We start from the raw sequence: 20,049 nt of genomic DNA, 5'->3' as shown, positions 1-20,049 counted from the left end.
CAGATTGCGGGTTGAACAGGTGTCCCGTGTATTAAGAGTTGTAACCACTGGACAGTCAGGGAGGTCCCTGAGGTTGGATGTTTTGAAGACTATCCTGCATCTTTGTTTTCCTAGGGGAAAAAAATAGATTTATTGTTGTCAAACATTTGAAAGTAAACAGTTGTATTTTCTGTCAGAAGTTATAGTGAGACCATGAGCCAGGTTAGACTGCTTCATGTCCACTACTGATGCCCCTAGGCCTTCCCAGTCTTAAAGCTTGAAGAGTTTTCATGGTTCTGCCAAAGAATAGGTATGTCAGTGTAATATGGCTTTCTTCTTTCCTCTAGTTATGAAAGGTGGAGATCATGTTTCTGTATACTCTGATATTAAAGGCAAATGTAAGAAAGGAGCCAAAGAATTTGACGGAACAAAAATATTTCTTGGAAACGGGATTTCTGAACTAAGCCGCAAAGAGATCTTCAGTGGGCTGCCTGAACTGAAGTATGTCAGCAACCGTTGTTTTGGGGAAAATAAGCGTGCTTTTTGTGGTTTAAAGAAAATGTAAAATAATGTAAAAATATGTGTAATTGCATTATATGACTAATTTTTTTTGTTATAAGTTCAATTGGAAAATACATGTTTAGCACATACTGCCATTTTTTGGGTGGGGGGAAATATGCTTTTAGTTAAAAGCATAAATGCTCAGATTAAGGAGTCTCTTAAGTTGAAAAGTTTTGCATCTTTGATAACATTATTTATCTTGATAAAGGATGAATTAGATGGCCTCTCCAGATCTTTTTTAACAGTCTGTGTGAGAAAAGCTTATAGTTTTAATATTAAAAAGAAAAATTTTAACTAAAAAATTTACCAGAAAGCCAGTACTGATGTGAATACTTGTGGTTAAAAATTAATGTTTGGACTTACACCTAACTTTTATTATTTTTTTTAATTAAAAAGTGCATGTATTTATTCCCACACTGGGTCTCCGTTGTGCCTGGGCTTCTGGCTGCGGTGGCTTCTCTTGCTGAGGAGCACCGGCTCTCGGCGCAGGGGCTTCAGCACAGGCTCAGTAGTGGTGGTGCGCGGGCTTAGCTGCTCTGCGGCATGTGGGATCTTCTCGGATCAGGGATTGAATCTGTGTCCCCGGCATTGGCAGGTGGTGTCCTATCCCCTGGGCCACCAGGGAAATCCTGCTCGCCTGAATTAGAACAAGTTAGTGTAAAATCATCTCTGGTTGCTACAAGTGAAAGTGAAAGTCGCTCAGTCATGTCCAACTTTGTGACCCCATGGACTATACAGTCCATGGAATTCTCCAGGCCAGAATACTGGAGTGGGTAGCCTTTCCCTTCTCCAGGGGATCTTCCCAACCCAGGGATCAAACCCATGTCTCCCGCATTACAGTTGGATTCTTTCCTAGCTGAGCCACCAGGGAAGCCCAAGAATACTGGAGTGGGTAGCCTATCCCTGCCAGCGGATCTTCCTGACCCAGAAATCGAACCGAGGTCTCCTGCACTGCAGGTGGATTCTTTACCAGCAGGCGCTAAGCAAATTAAATCTGTGTATAATCCAGTTTCTTATAATTTTTAAAATCGAAATATAGTTGATTTACAGTGTTGTGTTCATTTCTACTATACAGCAAAGTGACTCAGATATACATATGTACATATTCTTTTTTATATTCTTTTCCATTATGTTTATTACAGGATATTGAATGTAGTTCCCTGTGCTATACAGAAGGACCTTGCTGTTTATCCATCCTGTATATAAAACTTATATCTCTTAATCCTAAACTCCCAGTCCACGTCTTCCCCCAACTCCCTCTTGGAAACCGCAAGTCTGTGAGTCTGTTTCTGTTTTGTAGGTAGGTTCATTTGTGTCTTTCTTTTTGCTTAGTGTTTTCAGGCTGTTTCAGAAATTCTGTAGACAGCTCTGTTACTACAAAGTTGACAGCTAATGGAGACACGCTGAAAGCTGTGAATTTATTCACCTACAAGAGAGCCACTTACCTGATTCCTGGGACAGTTTTTCATACTTTAGCAGTTTGAATTTATAGTTGATATTAATTCTTCTAAAGACATAGGCTATTCCCTCCATCTAGAGGTGGCAGTACTTTCCAGATGACCAAGAACAAGTACATTCTTCATCCTGGAAGTGCTTCTGAATATGAAGATATGCATATATCTGTGTGTTAATCTTTGGGTCTGTAATAGGGAGATGATAGTTTGACTGCTTCCTTTATTTTGTTATAGCTGGTACACATTTCATCTTCTTATTTGACATGGTGGTTCCAGTAACTGGGTCCACAGACTTCTGAGTACTGTTCTCTTTGTTGGTAGGAGTAGAATGTAGCCATCTTTCAAGAAAATGTTGATTTTTAGAAAAAAATTTTAATTTTTTTTGGAGTATAAGAATATTTACAGTGTTGCATTAGTTATAAATGTACAGAAATGTGATTTAGTTCATATATCTGTTCTTTTGATTATTTTCCCGTATAGATTATTGCAGAGTATTCAGTAGAGTTCCTTGTACTCTATAGTAGGTCCTTGATTATCTGTTTTATATATAGTTCAGTTCAGTTCAGTTGCTCAGTTGTGTCCGACTCTTTGTGACCCCATGAACCGCAGCACGCCAGACCTCCCTGTCCAACACCAACTCCCGGAGTCCACCCAAACCCGTGTCCATTGAGTCAGTGATGCTATCTAACCATCTCATCCTCTGTCATCCCCTTCTCCTCCTGCCCTCAATCTTTCCCAGCATCAGGGTCTTTTCAAATGAGTCAGCACTTCACATCAAGTGGCCAAAGTATTGGAGTTTCAGCTTCAGCATCAGTCCTTCCAATGAACACCCAGGACTGATCTTTAGGATGGACTGGTTGGATCTCCTTGTAGTCCAAGGGACTCTCAAGAGTCTTCTCCAACACCACAGTTCAGAAGCTTCAATTATTCAGCACTCAGCTTTCTTTATAGTCCAACTCTCGCATCCATACATGACCACTGGAAGAACGATAGCCTTGACTAGATGGACCTTTGTTGACAAAGTAATGTCTCTGCTTTTTAATATGCTGTCTAGGTTGGTCATAACATTCCTTCCAAGAAGTAAGAGTCTTTTAATTTCACGGCTGCAATCACCATCTGCAGTGATTTTGCAGCCCCCCGAAATAAAGTCAGCCACTGTTTCCCCATCTATCTGCCGTGAAATGATGGGACTGGATGCCATGATCTTAGTTTTCTGAATGTTGAGCTTTAAGCCAACTTTTTCACTCTCCTCTTTCACTTTCATCAAGAGGCTTTTTAGTTCCTCTTCACTTTCTGCCGTAAGGGTGGTGTCATCTGCATATCTGAGGTTATTGCTGTTTGTCCTGGCAATCTTGATTCCAACTTGTTAATTCCAGCCTCCAAACTGTCCCTCCCTGTTGTCCTTCCCCCTGGTAACCATTTTTGTTCTCTAAGTCTGTAAGTCTGTTTCTGTTTTGTAAATATGTTCATTTGTATCATTTTTTTTTAGATTCTGCATGTAAGTGATACCATATGATATTTGTCTTTTGTCTGACTTGCTTAGTATGAGAATTTCTAGGTTCATTCATGTTCTTGCGAGTAGCATTATTTCATTCCTTTTTAGTAATATTCCATTATACACACACACACACACTCACACCACATCTCCTTTATCCATTTCTCTGTTGATGGACATTTAGGTGCTTCCATGTCTTGACTGTTCTGAACTGTGCTGCAGTAGACACCGGGGGTGCATGTATCTTTTCGAAATATGATTTTCTTCAGATTTTATGCCCAGGAGTGGGATTGCTGGATCACATGGTGGCTCTATTTTTAGTTTGTTTTTTTAAGAATTTTTATTTTGTATTGGGGTGTAGCTGATTAACAACGTTGTGATGGTTTCAGGTGAACAACAGAGGGACTCAGCCATACATATGCATGTACCCATTCTCCCCCAGACCCCGCCTCCCATTCAGGCTGCCACTTAACACTGAGCAGAGTTCCGTGTGATACTCAGTATGTCCTTGTGGTTATCCATTTTAAATATGTACATGACCACCAATCTCCCTAACTATCCCTTCCCCCCCAGTAACCATAAGTTCATTTTCTAAGTCTGTGAGTCTCTTTCAGTTTTGTAAGTTCGTTTGTATCATTTTCTTTTTAGATTCTACATAAAAGACATGCATATGGTAATTCTTCTTCTCTGTCCGACTTATTTCACTCTGTATGACACTCTCTAGGTCCATCCATGTTGCTGCAAATGGCATTATTTCATTCTTTTTAATGGCTGAGTAACATTCCATTGTATATATGTAACACATTTTCTTTATCAGTTTATCTGTTGATGGACATTTAGGTTGCTTCCATGTCTTGGTTATTGTAAACAGTGCTGCAGTGAACATTATTGATATGTATCTTTTTGAAATATGATTTTCTTTGGATATATGCTCAGGACTGGGATCACTTTATGTGGTGGCTCTATTTTTAGGTTTTTAAGGAACCTTCATACTGTTCTCCAAATTGCACCAACTTACATTCCCACCGACAGTGTAGGTGGGAGGGTTCCCTTTTTTCCGCACCCTCTACAGCATTTATTGTTTGTAGACTTTTTGAAAATGGCCATTCTGACCTGTGTGAGGTGATAACTCATTGTAGTTTTGATTTGCAGTTCTCAAATAATTAGTGATGTTGTATGTCTTCTCGTGAGCTGTTTGGCAATCTGTATATCTTTGGAGAAGTGTCTGTTTAGATCTTCCCATTTTTTGATTGGATTGTTTGATTTTTTGATATAGAACTGCATGAGATATTTGTATACTTTGGAGATGAGTTGCATCTTTTTCTCCTATTTTGTTGATTGCTTTTTTGTTTTGTTCATGGTTTCCTTTGCTGTGCAAAAACTTTCGAGTTTATTTAGGCCCCATTTATTTTTGTTTAATTTTCATTACTCTAGATGGTGGATTCAAAAAACTATTGCTGTGATTTATGTAAAACAGTATTCTGCCTATGTTTTTCTCCATAGAGTTTTGGAGTATCCAGCCTTACCTTTAGGTCTTTAATCTGTTTTGAGTTTATTTTTGTATATGGTGTTAAATATATTCTAATTTCATTCTTTTACATGTTGCTGTCCAGTTTTCTCAGAACCACTTACTGAAAAGACTGTCTTTTCTCCATTATATATAGTCTTGCCTCCTTTGTCATAGATTAATTGGCCATAGATGTTTGGATTTATTTCTGGGCTTTATGCCCTGTTCTATTGATCTGTAAGTCTGTCTTTGTGCTGGTACTAGACTGTTTTGATGACTTAGCTTTGTAGTATAGCTTGAAGCCAAGAAGCCAAGGTGTCTGATTCCTCTGGTTCCGTTTTTCTTTCTCAAGATTGCTTTGGCTATTTAGGATCTTTTGTGTTTTCTTCACAGATTTTAAAAATATATGTATTTATTTACTTACATATTTATTTGGCTCATTGGTCTTAGTTGTGGCATTTGGGTTCTAGTTCCCTGACAAGGGATTGAACCTGGGCCCCCTACACTGGGAGCATGCAGTCTTAGCCAGTGGACCATCAGGGAAGTCCCTGCATACAAATTTTAAAAATGTATTGTTTTAGTTCTTTGAAAATAGCCATTGGTAATTTGACAGGAATTGCATTGAATCTGTAAGATTGCCTTTGGTAATATAGTTATTTTGAAAATATGTTGAAAATATTTCCAACCCAAGAACATGGTATATCTTTCCATCTGTTTGTCATCTTCGATTTCTTTCATCAGTGTCTTGTAGGTTTCAGAGTATAGGTCTTTTGCCTCCTTCAGTTCAGTTCAGTTCAGTTCAGTCGCTCAGTTGTGTCCGACTCTCTGCGACCCCATGAATTGCAGCATGCCAGGCCTCCCTGTCCAGCACCATCTCCTGGAGTTCACTCAGATTCACGTCCACCGAGTCCGTGATGCCGTCCAGCCATCTCATCCTCGGTCGTCCCCTTCTCCTCCTGCCCCCTAATCCCTCCCAGCATCAGAGTCTTTTCCAATGAGTCAACTCTTCGCATGAGGTGGCCAAAGTACTGGAGCTTCAGCTTTAGCATCATTCCTTCCAAAGAAATCCCAGGGTTGATCTCCTTCAGAATGGACTGGTTGGATCTCCTTGCAGTCCAAGGGACTCTCAAGAGTCTTCTCCAACACCACAGTTCAGAAGCATCAATTCTTCGGGGCTCAGCCTTCTTCACAGTCCAACTCTCACATCCATACATGACGACAGGAGAAACCATAGCCTTGACTAGATGGACCTTTGTTGGCAAAGTAATGTCTCTGCTTTTGAATATACTCTCTAGGTTGGTCATAACTTTTCTTCCAAGGAGTAAGCGTCTTTTAGTTTCATGGCTGCAGTCACCATCTGCAGTGATTTTGGAGCCCAAAAAAATAAAGTCTGACACTGTTTCTACTGTTTCTCCATGTATTTCCCATGAAGTGATGGGACCGGATGCCATGATCTTCGTTTTCTGAATGTTGAGCTTTAAGCCAACTTTTCCACTCTCCTCTTTCACTTTCATCAAGAGGCTTTTTAGCTGCTCTTCACTTTCTGCCATAAGGGTGGTGTCACCTGCATCTCTGAGGTTATTGATATTTCTCCCGGCAATCTTGATTCCAGCTTGTGCTTCTTCCAGCCCCGCGTTTCTCATGATGTACTCTGCATAGAAGTTAAATAAGTAGGGTGACAATATACAGCCTTGACGTACCCCTTTTCCTATTTGTAACCAGTCTGTTGTTCCATGTCCAGTTCTAACTGTTGCTTCCTGACCTGCATACAGATTTCTCAAGAGGCAGGTCAGGTGGTCTGGTATTCCCATCTCTTTCAGAATTTTCCACAGTTTATTGTGAAACACACAGTCAAAGGCTTTGGCATAGTCAATAAAGCAGAAATAGATGTTTTTCTGGGACTCTCTTGCTTTTTCCATGATCCAGGGGATGTTGGCAATTTGATCTCTGGTTCCTCTGCCTTTTCTAAAACCAGCTTGAACATCAGGGAGTTCACGGTTCACGTATTGCTGAAGCCTGGCTTGGAGAATTTTGAGCATTACTTCACTAGCGTGTGAGATGAGTGCAACTGTGCGGTAGTTTGAGCATTCTTTTGCATTGCCTTTCTTTGGAATTGGAATGAAAACTGACCTTTTCCAGTCCTGTGGCCACTGCTGAGTTTTCCAAATTTGCTGGCATATTGAGTGCAGCACTTTCACAGCATCATCTTTCAGGATTTGAAACAGCTCCACTGGAATTCCATCACCTCCACTAGCTTTGTTTGTAGTGATGCTTTCTAAGGCCCACTTGACTTCACATTCCAAGATGTCTGGCTCTAGATTAGTGATCACATCATCATGATTATCTGGGTCGTGAAGAGCTTTTTTGTACAGTTCTTCTGTGTATTCTTGCCACCTCTTCTTAATATCTTCTGCTTCTGTTAGGTCCAGGCCATTTCTGTCCTTTATCAAGCCCATCTTTGCATGAAATGTTCCCTTGGCATCTCTAGTTTTCTTGAAAGATCTCTAGTCTTTCCCATTCTATTGTTTTCCTCTATTTCTTGGCATTGATCACTGAAGAAGGCTTTCTTATCTCTTGTTGCTATTCTTTGGAACTCTGCATTCAGATGCTTTTATCTTTCCATTTCTCCTTTGCTTTTCACCTCTCTTCTTTGCCTCCTTAGGTAAGTTTATTCCTAGGTAGTTTATTCTTTTTGATGCAATGGTAAATGGGGTCATTTCCTTCTCTTTATGATCTTTTGTTGTTAGTGGATAGGAATGTAAGACATTTCTGTATATTTATTTGGTACCCTGTAACCTTACTGAATTCATTGATAAGCTCTAATAGTTTTCTGGTAGCATCTTTAGGATTTTCTATGTATACTATTATGTCATCTGGAGTAATAGTTTTCTTTTCCAATCTGCATTCGTTTTATTTCTTTTTGTTCTCTGATTGCCATGGCTAGGACTTCGAAAACTGTGTTGAATAAAAGTGATGAGTGTGGACGTCCTTGTCTTGTTCCTAATCTTAGAGGAAATGCTTTCAGCTTTTCATCATTGAGAATGATGTTAGCTGTAGGTTTGTCACGTGTGGGCTTTGGTATGTTGAAGTATGTTTCCTCTATGCCTACTTTCTGAAGAGTTTTCATCATAAATGGGTGTTGAATTTTGTCAAAAACGTTTTCTGCATCTACAGAGACAATCATGGTTTTTATTCAGTTTGTTAATGTGTGTGTCACAGTTATTGATTTACAGATATTGAAACATCTTTGCATCCCTGGGATAAATCCCACTTGATCATGATGTACGATCCTTTTAATGTATTGTTGCATTTGGTTTGCTAGTATTTTGTTCAGGATTTTTTTTAGCTATGTTTATCAGTGATGTTGGCTATAATTTTCCTTTTTTGTGTGGAATCTTTGGATTTGGTATCAGGGTGACAGTGGCCTCAGAGAAGAAGTTTGGGAGGGTGCCTTCCTCTGTAATTTTTTGAAATAATTTCATAAGGATAGGTGTTAACTCTTTTGCAAACGTTTGATAAGATTCACCTATGTGACCTCTTGGTCCTGGACTTTGTTTTTTGGAAGTGTTTCTTTTTTAAACTTTTGCCTGTGCTGGGTCTTCACTGCTGTGTGTGGGTTTCCTCTTGTTGCAGAGAGTGGGGCTTCTCTCTAGGTGCAGTGCACGGGCTTCCTGGTGCAGTGGCCTCTCTCGTCGTGGGACCCAGGCTCTGGGCGCTCTGGCTTCAGCAGTTTGGGCTTGCTGGCCCTAGGGTGTGTGGGCTTCAGTGGTTGTGGCCTGCGGGCCCTAGAGCATGCAGGCTTTAGTTGCTGTGGCTTGCACGCTCTCGAGCATGGACTCAGTATTTGTGGCAGATGGGCTTAGCTGCTCCGTGGCAGATCAGGGATTGAACCAGTGTCCTCTGCATTGGCGGGTGGATTCTAATCCATCGTGCTAGTAGGGAAGTCCCGCTGGGAGTGTTTTAATCACCATTTCAGTTTCGTTACTTGTGACTGGTCTCTTCGTATTTTCTATTTCTTCCTGGTTCAGTTTTGGGCGAGTGTTCATTTCTAAGAATTTGTTCATTTCTTCCAGGTTGTCCATTTTATTGGCATATAGCTGTTTGTAGTAGTCTCTTGTGATACTTTGTATTTCGGTGGTGTCCATTGCAACTTCCCCTTTTTCATTTCTAATTTTATTGATCTGAGCTTTCTTCCTCTGTTTCTTGATAAATTGGGCTAAAGGTTTTTCAGTTTTGTTTATCTTTTCAGACATAAGTTTTTCTTTCAGTTTCATTGATCTTTTCTGCTGTTTTCTTCATTTCCATTTCATATATTTCTGCTCGATCTTTATGATTTTCTCCTTGATTTCTTCAGTGATCCACTGGTGGTTTAGTAGCATATTGTTTAGCTGCTATGTGTTTGTGTTTTTTTTCTACAGTTTTTTTTCTTGTAATTTATTTCTAATCTCATAGTGTTATGGTTGGAAAAGATGCTTGATATGATTTGAATTTTCTTACATTTTCCCAGGCTTGATATGTGGCCCAAGATGTGATATATCTTGGAGAATGTTCATGTGCACTTGAAAAGAAGGTGTATTCTGCTAGTTTCAGATAGAATTTGCTATGAACATAAATAAGTCCATCTGGTCTAATGTGTCAGTTAAGGCCTGTTTTTTCTTGTTTTCTGTGTGGATGATCTATCTATTGATGAAATCTGTGTTAAAGTCTACCAGTATTGTTGTGTTATTGTCAGTTTCTTCTTTTATGGCTGTTAGCATTTGCCTTCAATGTTAACTCCTATGTTGGATGCGTGTATATTTACAATTGTTTCATCTTCTTGGATTGATCCCTTGATCCCTTGTTACTTGTAATAATTTTTATTTTAAAGTCTATTTTGTCTGACATTAGTGTTGCTACTCCAGCTTTCTTTTGATTTCCAGTTTTGTGGAATACTTTTTTTTTCCATCCCCTCACTTTCAGTCTGTATGAGTCCCTAAATCTGAAGTGGTTTTCTTGTAGACTGCATATATATAGATTTTGTTTTTGTATCCATTCACCCAGTCTGTGTATTTTGGTTGGAACATTTAATGCAGTTACATTTAAGATAATAATTGATATGTATATATTTTTACTTCCATTCTGCTAATTGTTTTGGATTTGTTTTTGTAGGTCTTTTTCTTTCCCTTCTTTTGTTCTCTTCTGTTGTGATTTGATGACCAAGTCTTTAGTGTGTGTTTTGATTGCTTTTTCTTTTTGTGTGTGTATATCTGCAATAGAAAATTTTTGGTTTGTGGTTCCCATGAGGTTTTGATACAGCAGTTTATATATGTTTACAAGATTGTTTTAAGTTGCTGGTCTCCTAATCTCCAGTGGATTGTCACTATCCTGCATTTTACTCTTCTCACAGTTGCTGGTTTTGACATTATATTTGTGTATGGATTATTTCCTACCTTTACTGTATATTTGCCTTTACTGGTGAGCTTTCCCATTCAGGATTTTCTTGTTTCTAGGGTGGCCTTATCTTTTCCCTCCAGGGAAGTTCCTTTGGCACTTGTTGTAAAGCTGGTTTGGTGGTGCTGATTTCTCTTAGCTTTTGCTCATCTGTGAGGCTTTTGATTTCTCTGTCAAATCTGAATGGGAGCCTTGCTGAGTAGAGTATTCTTGTAGTAAGATTTTCCTTTCATTGCTTTAAATGTATCGTGCAGAAGCCTTCTGACCTGCAGAGTTTCTGCTGAATAATCTGACAATCTTATGGGAAAACCCTTATTTTTTATTTGTTGCTTTCCCCTTGTTGATTTTAGTATTTTCTTTGTTTTTAATTTTTGTCAGTTTGATTAATACACATCTTGGCTTTTCCTCCTTGGATTTATCCAGTGTGGGACTCTGCACTTCCTGGACTTAGGTAAACTGTTTCCTTTCCCATGTTAGGGAATTTTCAGTTTTTATCTCTGCAAATATTTTCTCAGGCCCTTTCTCTCTTTTCTTTCTGAGACCCCTGTAATGTGAATGTTGGTGCTTTTTATTGTTGTCCCAGAAGTCTCTAGACTGCCCACATTTCTTTTCAATCTTTTTTCTATATTCTGTTCCACAGCAGTGCTTCTCAGCATTCTATCTTCCAGCTCATTTATCTGTTCTTCTTCCTCTTTTATTCTGCTGTTGATTGCTTCTAGTGTATTCTTCATTTCAGTTACTGTATTTCCAGTGCTGTTTGTTGTTCAAGTCTTCCAGGTGTTTATTAAACATTTCGTGTGTCTTTTTGCTCTGTGCCTCCATGCTTTTTTCAGATCTTGGATCATCTTTACTGTCATTTCTATGAATTCTTTTTCTGTCTCCTCTTCACTTAGCTGTTTTCCCAGTGTTTTATCTCATTCTTTCGTCTGGAACATATTTGTCTGTTGTATCATTTTATCTAACCTTCTGTTTTCTGTTTCACAGACTGCAGGATTGTAGTTCCTGTTTCTTCGGGTGTCTGCCCTTAGGTGGGTGTGGCTGGTCTAAGGGGCTTGTGTAGACTTCCTGGTGGGAGGGACTGGTGCCTGGTGGGTGGAACTGGGTCTTGTTCCTCTGGTGGGCAGGGCTTTTCAAGGGGTATGTGTTCAGGAAGACTTTGCAGTGTGGTGATGAGTGGGACTGTGTTTTTGCCCTGTTGGTTGTTTGGCCCGAGGCTTCCCAACACTAGATCCTAAGGGATATATTGGGTGGGACCGGGCCTTGGTGCCAGCGAATACTCCCCAGCACCTTGTCCTTGTCCCCACAGTGAGCTACAGGTGCCCCTCGCCTCCCAGGAGACCCTCCAAGACCAGCAGGTAGGTCTGTCCCAGGCTCCTATGAGGTCACTCCTTTTCCAGCTGGGTCCCAGGGCACATGAGACCTGTGTGTCCTCTGAGAATGGCATTTGTTTCCCCTAGGCCTATGACTTTCCTGTGATCAAGCCCTGCTGGCCTTCAAAGCCAAATGCTCTGGGGTCTCATCCCTCTGATGCCAGACCCCCAGACCGAGGAGCCTGACATGGGCTCAGAACTCTCACTCCTGTGGGAGAACCTCTGTGATACGATTATTTTCCAATTTCTGGCTCATCCACCTGGCAGGTACAGGGTTTGATTACATTATGAATGCATCCCTTCTGCAGTCTTGTTGTGGCCTCTTCTTTGTCTTTGAAACTTTAACATCTTTATTGGTGGGTTCTGGTTCTTGTTTGTTGATGTTTGTTCAGTATTCGGTTGTGATTTTGGTATTTTCGTGGGAGGAGGTGAGCGCAGGTCCTTCTGTTCCACCATCCTGTCAGGAAATCAAGAAGGTGTTGGTTTTTAAACTCAGCTTTCTGTTAGGATTTCTTTGTCTGCCTATGTGAAAAAAAGCATGCTTCTACAACAAAGAAGTTCTGCATTTATATACTGCTTATATTCTTTTTAAACTTTAGAACCAACTTCACTAATAGTATATTGGAACATTCAGTTAGTGAATTTTTCCCCGTTGGTTTCTTGAATGCCAGTTGGGTCAAATAATTCACAGGCTCAGATTGATTAATATACCAACAGATTGTTTATTCTATGAGGTCTTATATTTTGCATTATTATATGGAGTTACATTGTACAGAAATAGTATTAGAGGGAAAGACTAAAGTCATATATGAGCAGTAACTGGCTAAAATTATTCTTTGTCATGTTATTTTCAATTAAATACTGAACAGATGGATACTTTTTTGCTGGTAGGTGTGGTCAGGAGGAGATAGTCAAAGGGGACCCAGATCCTGAAGTACAGGTGGGACCTGATATAGGGTGGCAAGTGTATGTTAGTTTCAGTATTTTCCAGAGGACTGGAGTCCTACAGGTCAGAGTCATTTGAATTACAGAGGAGTGATCATTCAGAGCATGCAGTACTGGTCCCGACTCTGGGGGTTGGGGCAAGGTGTTGATCAAGGTAAGTGCCCAGTTGTCTCAACGAAGAACTGCCTTTTGAATATGAGGCAGTGACATTTCAGGTTTTTGTATTTTCTGCTAAGGGGAAGTGAAAGTGAAGTCGCTCAGTTGTGTCCCACTCTTTGCGACCCCATGGACTGTACCCCACCAAGCTCCTCTGTCCATGGGATCTCCAGGCAAGAATACTGGAGTGGGTTGCCATTTCCTTCTCCAGGGGATCTTCCCGACCCAGGGATCGAACCCAGGTCTCCCGCATTGCAGGCAGATGCTTCAACCTCTGAGCCACCAGGGAAGCCCCAGGGGGAAAGAATCATTTAATTTAAAAGTCATTTGATTTAATCCTGATTGGAGCAAGGACGAGAGTCTTAATTCTGAGTGAAGGTGCAGATTTGGAGAAACCGAGTGTTAAACAGACTAGTGAGGGTAAAAGGCACGGGATGAAGGAGAAGAGGAGTTAACCTTTGTTGTCACACCCACTACAGTGACAGTCATAAATATCTGAAATAATGTCACTCTTACAGGGCAGCATAAACTTACTCTGCTGTGGCATAAGAAGAAATACATAGGGAATTACCTTGCAGTCCAGTGGTTTGGATTCCATGCTTCCATTGCAGAGGCCTGGGTTTGCTCCCTGGTCCAGGAATTAAGATCCCACTTGCCACTCAGTTCAGTTCAGTTGCTCAGTCGTGTCCAACTCTTTGTGACCCCATGAACTGCAGCAGGCCAGGCCTCCCTGTCCATCACCAACTCCCGGAGTCCACCCAAACCCATGTCCATTGAGTCAGTGATGCCATCCAACCATCTTATCCTCTGTCATCCCCTTCTCCTCCTGCCCTCAATCTTTCCCAACTTCAGGGTCTTTTCAAATGAGTCAGCTCTTTGCATCAGGTGGCCGAAGTATTGGAGTTTGAGCTTCAACGTCAGTCCCTCCAATGAACACCCAGGATTATCTCCTTTAGGATGGACTGGTTGGATCTCCTTGCAGTCCAAGGGACTCTCAAGAGTCTTCTCCAGCACCACAGTTCAAAAGCATCAATTCTTCGGCGCTCAGCTTTCTTTATAGTCCAACTCTCACATCCATACATGACCACTGGAAAAGCCATAGCCTTTACTAAATGGACCTTTGTTGACAAAGTAATGTCTCTGCTTTTTAATATGCTGTCTAGGTTGGTCATAACTTTCCTTCCAAGAAGCAAGCATCTTTTAATTTCATGCAATCACTGCAATCACCATCTGCAGTGATTTTTGGAGCCTAGAAAAATAAAGTCTGCCACTGTTTCCACTGTTTCCCCATCTATTTCCCATGAAGTGATGGGACTGGATGCCATGATCTTCGTTTTCTGAATGTTGAGCTTTAAGCCAACTTTTTCACTCTCCTCTTTCATTTTCGTCAAGAGGCTCTTTAGTTCTTCTTCACTTTCTGCCATAAGGGTGGTGTCATCTGCATATCTGAGGTTATTAATATTTCTCCCGGCAATCTTGATTCCAGCTTGTGCTTCCTCCAGCCCCACGTTTCTCATGATGTACTCTGCATAGAAGTTAAATAAGCAGGGTGACAATATACAGCCTTGACATACCCCTTTTCCTATTTGTAACCAGTCTGTTGTTCCATGTCCAGTTCTAACTGTTGCTTCCTGACCTGTATACAGGTTTCTCAAGAGGTAGGTCAGGTGGTCCCATCTCTTTCAGAATTTTCCACAGTTTATTGTGATCCACACAGTCAGAGGCTTTGGCATAGTCAATAAAGCAGAAATAGATGTTTTTCTGGAACTCTCTTGCTTTTTCCATGATCCAGCAGATGTTGGCAATTTGATCTCTGGTTCTTCTGCCTTTTCTAAAACCAGCTTGAACATCTGGAAGTTCATGGTTCATGTATTGCTAAAGCCTGGCTTGGAGAATTTTGAGCATTACTTTACTAGCATGTGAGATGAGTGCAATTGTGTGGTAGTTTGAGCATTCTTTGGCATTGCCTTTCTTTGGGATTGGAATGAAAACTGACCTTTTCCAGTCCTGTGGCCACTGCTGAGTTTTCCAAATTTGCTGGCATATTGAGTGCAGCACTTTCACAGCATCATCTTTCAGGATTTGAAACAGCTCAACTGGAATTCCATCACCTCCACTAGCTTTGTTCATAGTGATGCTTCCTAAGGCCCACCTGACTTCACATTCCAGGATGTCTGGCCCTAGCTGAGTGCGAGTGATCACACCTTCGTGATTATCTGGGTTGTAAAGATCTTTTTTGTATAGTTCTTCTGTGTATTCTTGCCACCTCTTCTTAATATCTTCTGCTTCTGTTAAGTCCATACCATTTCTGTCCTTTATCAAGCCCATCTTTGCATGGAATGTTCGCTTGGTATCTCTTATTTTCTTGAAGAGAAATACCCATTTTATTGTTTTCCTCTATTTCTTTGCACTGATTGCTGAGGAAGGCTTTCTTTTCTCTCCTTGCTATTCTTTGGAACTCTGAATTAAAATGGGTATAGCTTTCCTTTTCTATTTTGATTTTCACTTCTCTCTTTTTATAGCTTTTTGTAAAGCCTCCTCAGGGAGCCATTTTACACTTTCGCATTTGTTTTTCTTGGGGATGGTCTTGATCTCTGACTCCTGTACAATGTCACAAACCTCCATCCATAGTTCATCAGGCACTCTGTCTATCAGACCTAGTCCCTTAAATCTATTTCTCACTTCCACTGTATAGTCATAAGGGATTTGATTTAGGTCATACCTTAATGGTCTAGTTGTTTTCCCCACTTTCTTCAATTTAAGTCTGAATTTGGCAATAAGGAGTTCATGATCTGAGCCACAGTCAGCTCCTGGTCTTGTTTTTGTTGACTGTATAGAGCTTCTCCATCTTTGGCTGCAAAGGATATAATCAATCTGATTTCATTGTCCATCTGATGATGTCCATGTGTAGAGTCTTCTCTTGTGTTGTTGGAAGAGGATGTTTGCTATGACCAGTGTGTTCTCTTGGCAGAACTCTGTTAGCCTTTGCCCTGCTTCATTCTGTACTCCAAGGCCAAATTTGCCAGTTACTCCAGGTGTTTCTTGACTTCCTCCTTTTGCCTTCCAGTCCCCTGTAATGAAAAGGACATCTTTTTTGGGTGTCAGTTCTAAAAGGTCTTGTAGGTCTTCATAGAACCGTTCAGCTTCAGCTTCTTCAGTGTTACTGGTCGGGGCATAGACTTGGATTACCATGATATTGAATGGTTTGCCTTGGAAATAAACAGAGATCATTCTGTCGTTTTTGAGATTGCATCCAAGTACTGCATTTCGGACTCTTTTGTTGACCATGATGGCTACTCCATTTCATCAAAGGGATTCCTGCCCACAGTAGTAGATGTAATGGTCATCTAGATAAACTCACCCATCCCAGTCCATCTTAGTTCGCTGATTCCTAGAATGTCGATGTTCACTCTTGCCATCTCCTGTTTGACCACTTCCAATTTTCCTTGATTCATGGACCTAACATTTCAGGTTCCTATGCAATATATCTCTTTACGGCATCAAATCTTGCTTGTATCACCAGTCGCATCCACAACTGGGTGGTGTTTTTGCTTTGGCTCCATCCCGTCATTCTTTCTGGAGTTATTTCTCCACTGATCTCCAGTAGCATATTGGGCGCCTACTGACCTGGGGAGGTCATCTTTTAATGTCCTCTCTTTTTGCCTTTTCATACTGTTCATGGGGTTCTCGAGGCAAGAATACTGAAGTGGCTTGCCATTCCCTTTCCCGTAGACCACATTCTCTCAGACCTCTCCACCATGAGCTGTCTGTCTTGGGTGGCCCCACACGGCATGGCTCAGTTTCACTGAGTTAGAGAAAGAAGGCTGTGGTTCGTGTGATCAGATTGGCTAGTTGTTCATGTGCCACTGGAGGTTGCCAAAAAAAAAAAAAAAAAAAAAAGTCCATAAAAATTTGATCTTTGTCCCAGGTTCCTGACAACTTGCTCCTAAAACCTGTGGAATCTCAGGAGTGATAAGAGTGTTTTTGTATCCCTTCCAGACAGCTGTGTCCCCATACAGAATGGGGGCTGTTTGCCAAAGCAGCTAAGGGTGTGATTAGAAGGCTGGCACTTACAGCGCTTTTGGAGTATCTCTGGGGAAGAAAAAGGGACTGGAGATTGAACTAAGCACCAGTGACCAGTGGTTTAATTGGTCTAGCGTATGTAATGAAACTGGGCTTCCCAAGTTGCCCAGTGGTAAAGAATCGCCTGCCAATGCAGGAGATGTGGGTTCGATCCCTGGGTTGGGAAGATCCCCTGGAGAGGGAAAGGGCAACTCACTCCAGTTTTCTGGCCTGGGAAATCCCATGGACAGAGGAGCCTGGCGGGCTGCAGTACATGGGGCTGCAAAAGAGTTGGGCCAACTGAGCAACTACACAACAACAGTGTAATGAAATCTCCCTGAAAAGCCGTGAATGACTGTGCGTGGACAGTTTCCAGGTTGCTGAACACATCCAGGTGCTGAGAGGGTGGTGGTGCCTCCATGCCCCCTCCTGTAACTTGCCCTGCATCCCTTTTGTTTGGTTGTATCCTTCGTAATCAACTGGTAGTCGTAAATACACTGTTCTCCCGAGTTCTGTGAGTCCTTCTGGTGAGCTGTCAACGCCAAGGCGAGAGTCTGGTGACCTCCCCGTTCACAGCCAGATGGCAGCCTGGGCAGTGCAGTTGGCACCCGGCTTGGGTCCAGTCTTGTTGGACTGAACCTGTGGATTCTGACAATGACCCTGGGCAGTCTGTCAGAAGGGAACTGAATTGTAGGTTATCCACTTGGTGTCCAGAGAGATTGAGAGTTGCTGGGTGTGAGAAAGAACCCCACACATTTGTGGTCAGAAGTGTTGTGAGTAGAATTAGCCCACCAGCCTACAGCAAGGAGTGTCCACACCATCTGTGTAGGTGCTTCTCTGCCTAGACCAGTTCATAAGCTCTGAGCTCGTCTACCTGCTGTGTCTATAGGCTCTGTCTTGTTTTCCCCGCTGGACTCTCTTCTCTGCTTGTACCCTTGAACTCATTCAAATCCTGATCCTTTTTAAATTTTTTATTTAGTTTTGTCTGTGCTAGCTCTCTGTTTTTGCTGGATGGGCTTTTCTCTGGTTGCAGCGAGCACGGGCTACTCGCTAGTTGCAATATGCAGGCTTCTCATTGCAATGTCTTCTCTTGCTGTGGAGCACGGGCTCCAGGGCATGAGGGCTCAGGAGTTGTGGCATGTGGGCTCAGTAGCTGTGGCACATGGGCTTAGTTGTCCCACGGCATGTGGGATCTTTCTGGATCAGGGATTGAACCTGGGTCCCCTGCATTGGCAGGCAGATTCTTTACCACTGAGCCACTGGAGAAGCCCCATGTCCTGATTCTTGTCTTTGTCTTTATGAACAGACTGTGCTTCCTTCTGTGGCCTCTACTCCTTGGAACAGCACGTTGATTCCCCCTTGTTCTCTCTCCCTCTGGTGTGGCCTGTGGACCTGGCCATGCTTGGCTTTTCGCAAACGTGTACTCGTGTGCTCTGGAGAGACTCTGAGTCTTTCTGACTGTGGTATCTGTTTTGGTGGATCACGTTCCCCTGTGCTGTCCTGGTTCCTGGCCATTCCTTCTGTGGTCATTTCCACCGCCACTCACAGTAGGGACAGAGGTGGTAAAGGTCAGCCCATGGATTGTGTCAGCACTGGGCAGTTACTCTCTAAAGAGTTGAGAAGGAAGCAGGGAGGCACGTTTGTAATGGCTTACCACCAGCATGATTCTTACATAGATTTTTATTTTTCGTACAAATACTGAGCATAGTCGCTGGCAAAATGAAGCTTTCACAAAATGTTTATTCAATCGAAAGGGTAATAATAGTGGTCATAAATCTATTACCAAAGATGAGAATGCATCAGTGAGAGAAGACTCAGAGGGTCTTTGCTTTTTAGTCTGTTCACATCTCTGAATGCAGTGGTACCTAATGTGTCTTTATCCTTTTTAGTGCTCCCAGTGGCCTGCTCTATTGTGGGTAAAAATCCAGAAATAATCCACAGGAATACTCTTAAGTATCTTGTGTTGAATAGAAAAAGGTTTTTAACAGGTGGAACATCTTCTATTTGAGATACCAGTTGAGGGTGTCCCTAGAAGTGGACTTTGTGTTGTTCAGTTGCTTAGTCATGTCTGACTCTTTGCGACCCCATGGACTGCAGCACGCCGGGTTTCCCTGTCCTTCACTGTCTCCTGGAGCTTGCCCAGACCCATGTCCATTGAGCTGGCAATGCCATTTGTATAGACTGTTTAATTTACACTGAGTAATATTAGATTTCCATTTTTCAGAGGCGTAGGCGTAAGAATGACAGAGCCAGTGTATCTCAGCCCTTCATTTGATAATGTACTGCCCAACTACTTATTTTTACAGGTAAGTGTTTGTAACAACAAATATTTAGTGACGCTGAAATATCCTTCAGTGAATTATTTGAAATCTAAGGATTTGTTTTGTTTCTGTTAACTTTTTTTTTTTTGCAGTGTATTTGTATATTTTCTGATGTACCTTTGGTAGCAAGAAAAAGCTGAGATTTTCAACTACGTTTTCTCCCTTCCTTTGCCCAACATTGTTTTAATAGCTTATTGTAATGATTGCTTTCCATCTCAGCATATTAATCCTTAAATAGTGCATGCATTTGCTGTACATATTAATGTTCCACGTGTGGCTGTGAGTGAGATTCAGATGGTTTACTATTAGCAGATTTTGGTCAGATGCTTATCAATTGCTGTGATATAACAGTTTGTTTTGCCTTATCCAGTTTATGATGTACTTTCATATACAGTAACTGATACGATTTGTCACAATCTACTGGTTAGGTGGCAGCATTTATCATTAGTGTTATTATTATTTCCAGTATAAGGTGGAGAAAAGGAAAGATACAACAATATGAATGCAGAGTTCCAAAGAATAGCAAGGAGAGATAAGAAAGCCTTCCTCTGTGATCAATGCCAAGAAATAGAGGAAAACAATAGAATGGGAAAGACTAGAGATTTCTTCAAGAAAGTGAGAGATACCAAGGGGACATTTCATGCAAAGATAGGCACAATAAAGGACAGAAATGGCATCGACCTAACAGAAGCAGAAGATATTAAGAAGACGTGGCAAGAATACACAGAAGAACTGTACAAAAAAGATCTTCATGACCTGGTTAATCACG

The 20,049-nt window shown here is 41.5% G+C and overlaps 1 protein-coding gene across 1 annotated transcript in view; it reads left to right on the top strand.

The window, feature by feature from the left end:
- The window catches only part of NSUN6 (NOP2/Sun RNA methyltransferase 6), an 84,439-nt gene that overhangs the window by 23,447 nt on the left and 40,943 nt on the right, over positions 1–20,049 (top strand). The window contains exons 5-6 of the mRNA XM_052651112.1: positions 327–480; positions 19,184–19,265. Of these exons, the coding sequence (XP_052507072.1) occupies positions 327–480; positions 19,184–19,265 (236 nt within the window). The remainder of the gene's footprint in view (positions 1–326; positions 481–19,183; positions 19,266–20,049) is intronic.

Source organism: Budorcas taxicolor, chromosome 13 (assembly GCF_023091745.1).
Source record: "Budorcas taxicolor isolate Tak-1 chromosome 13, Takin1.1, whole genome shotgun sequence".
NCBI lineage: Eukaryota > Metazoa > Chordata > Mammalia > Artiodactyla > Bovidae > Budorcas > Budorcas taxicolor.
Note: the sequence above shows the minus strand (reverse complement) of the source record. Positions and strands in the feature narration are given on the sequence as shown.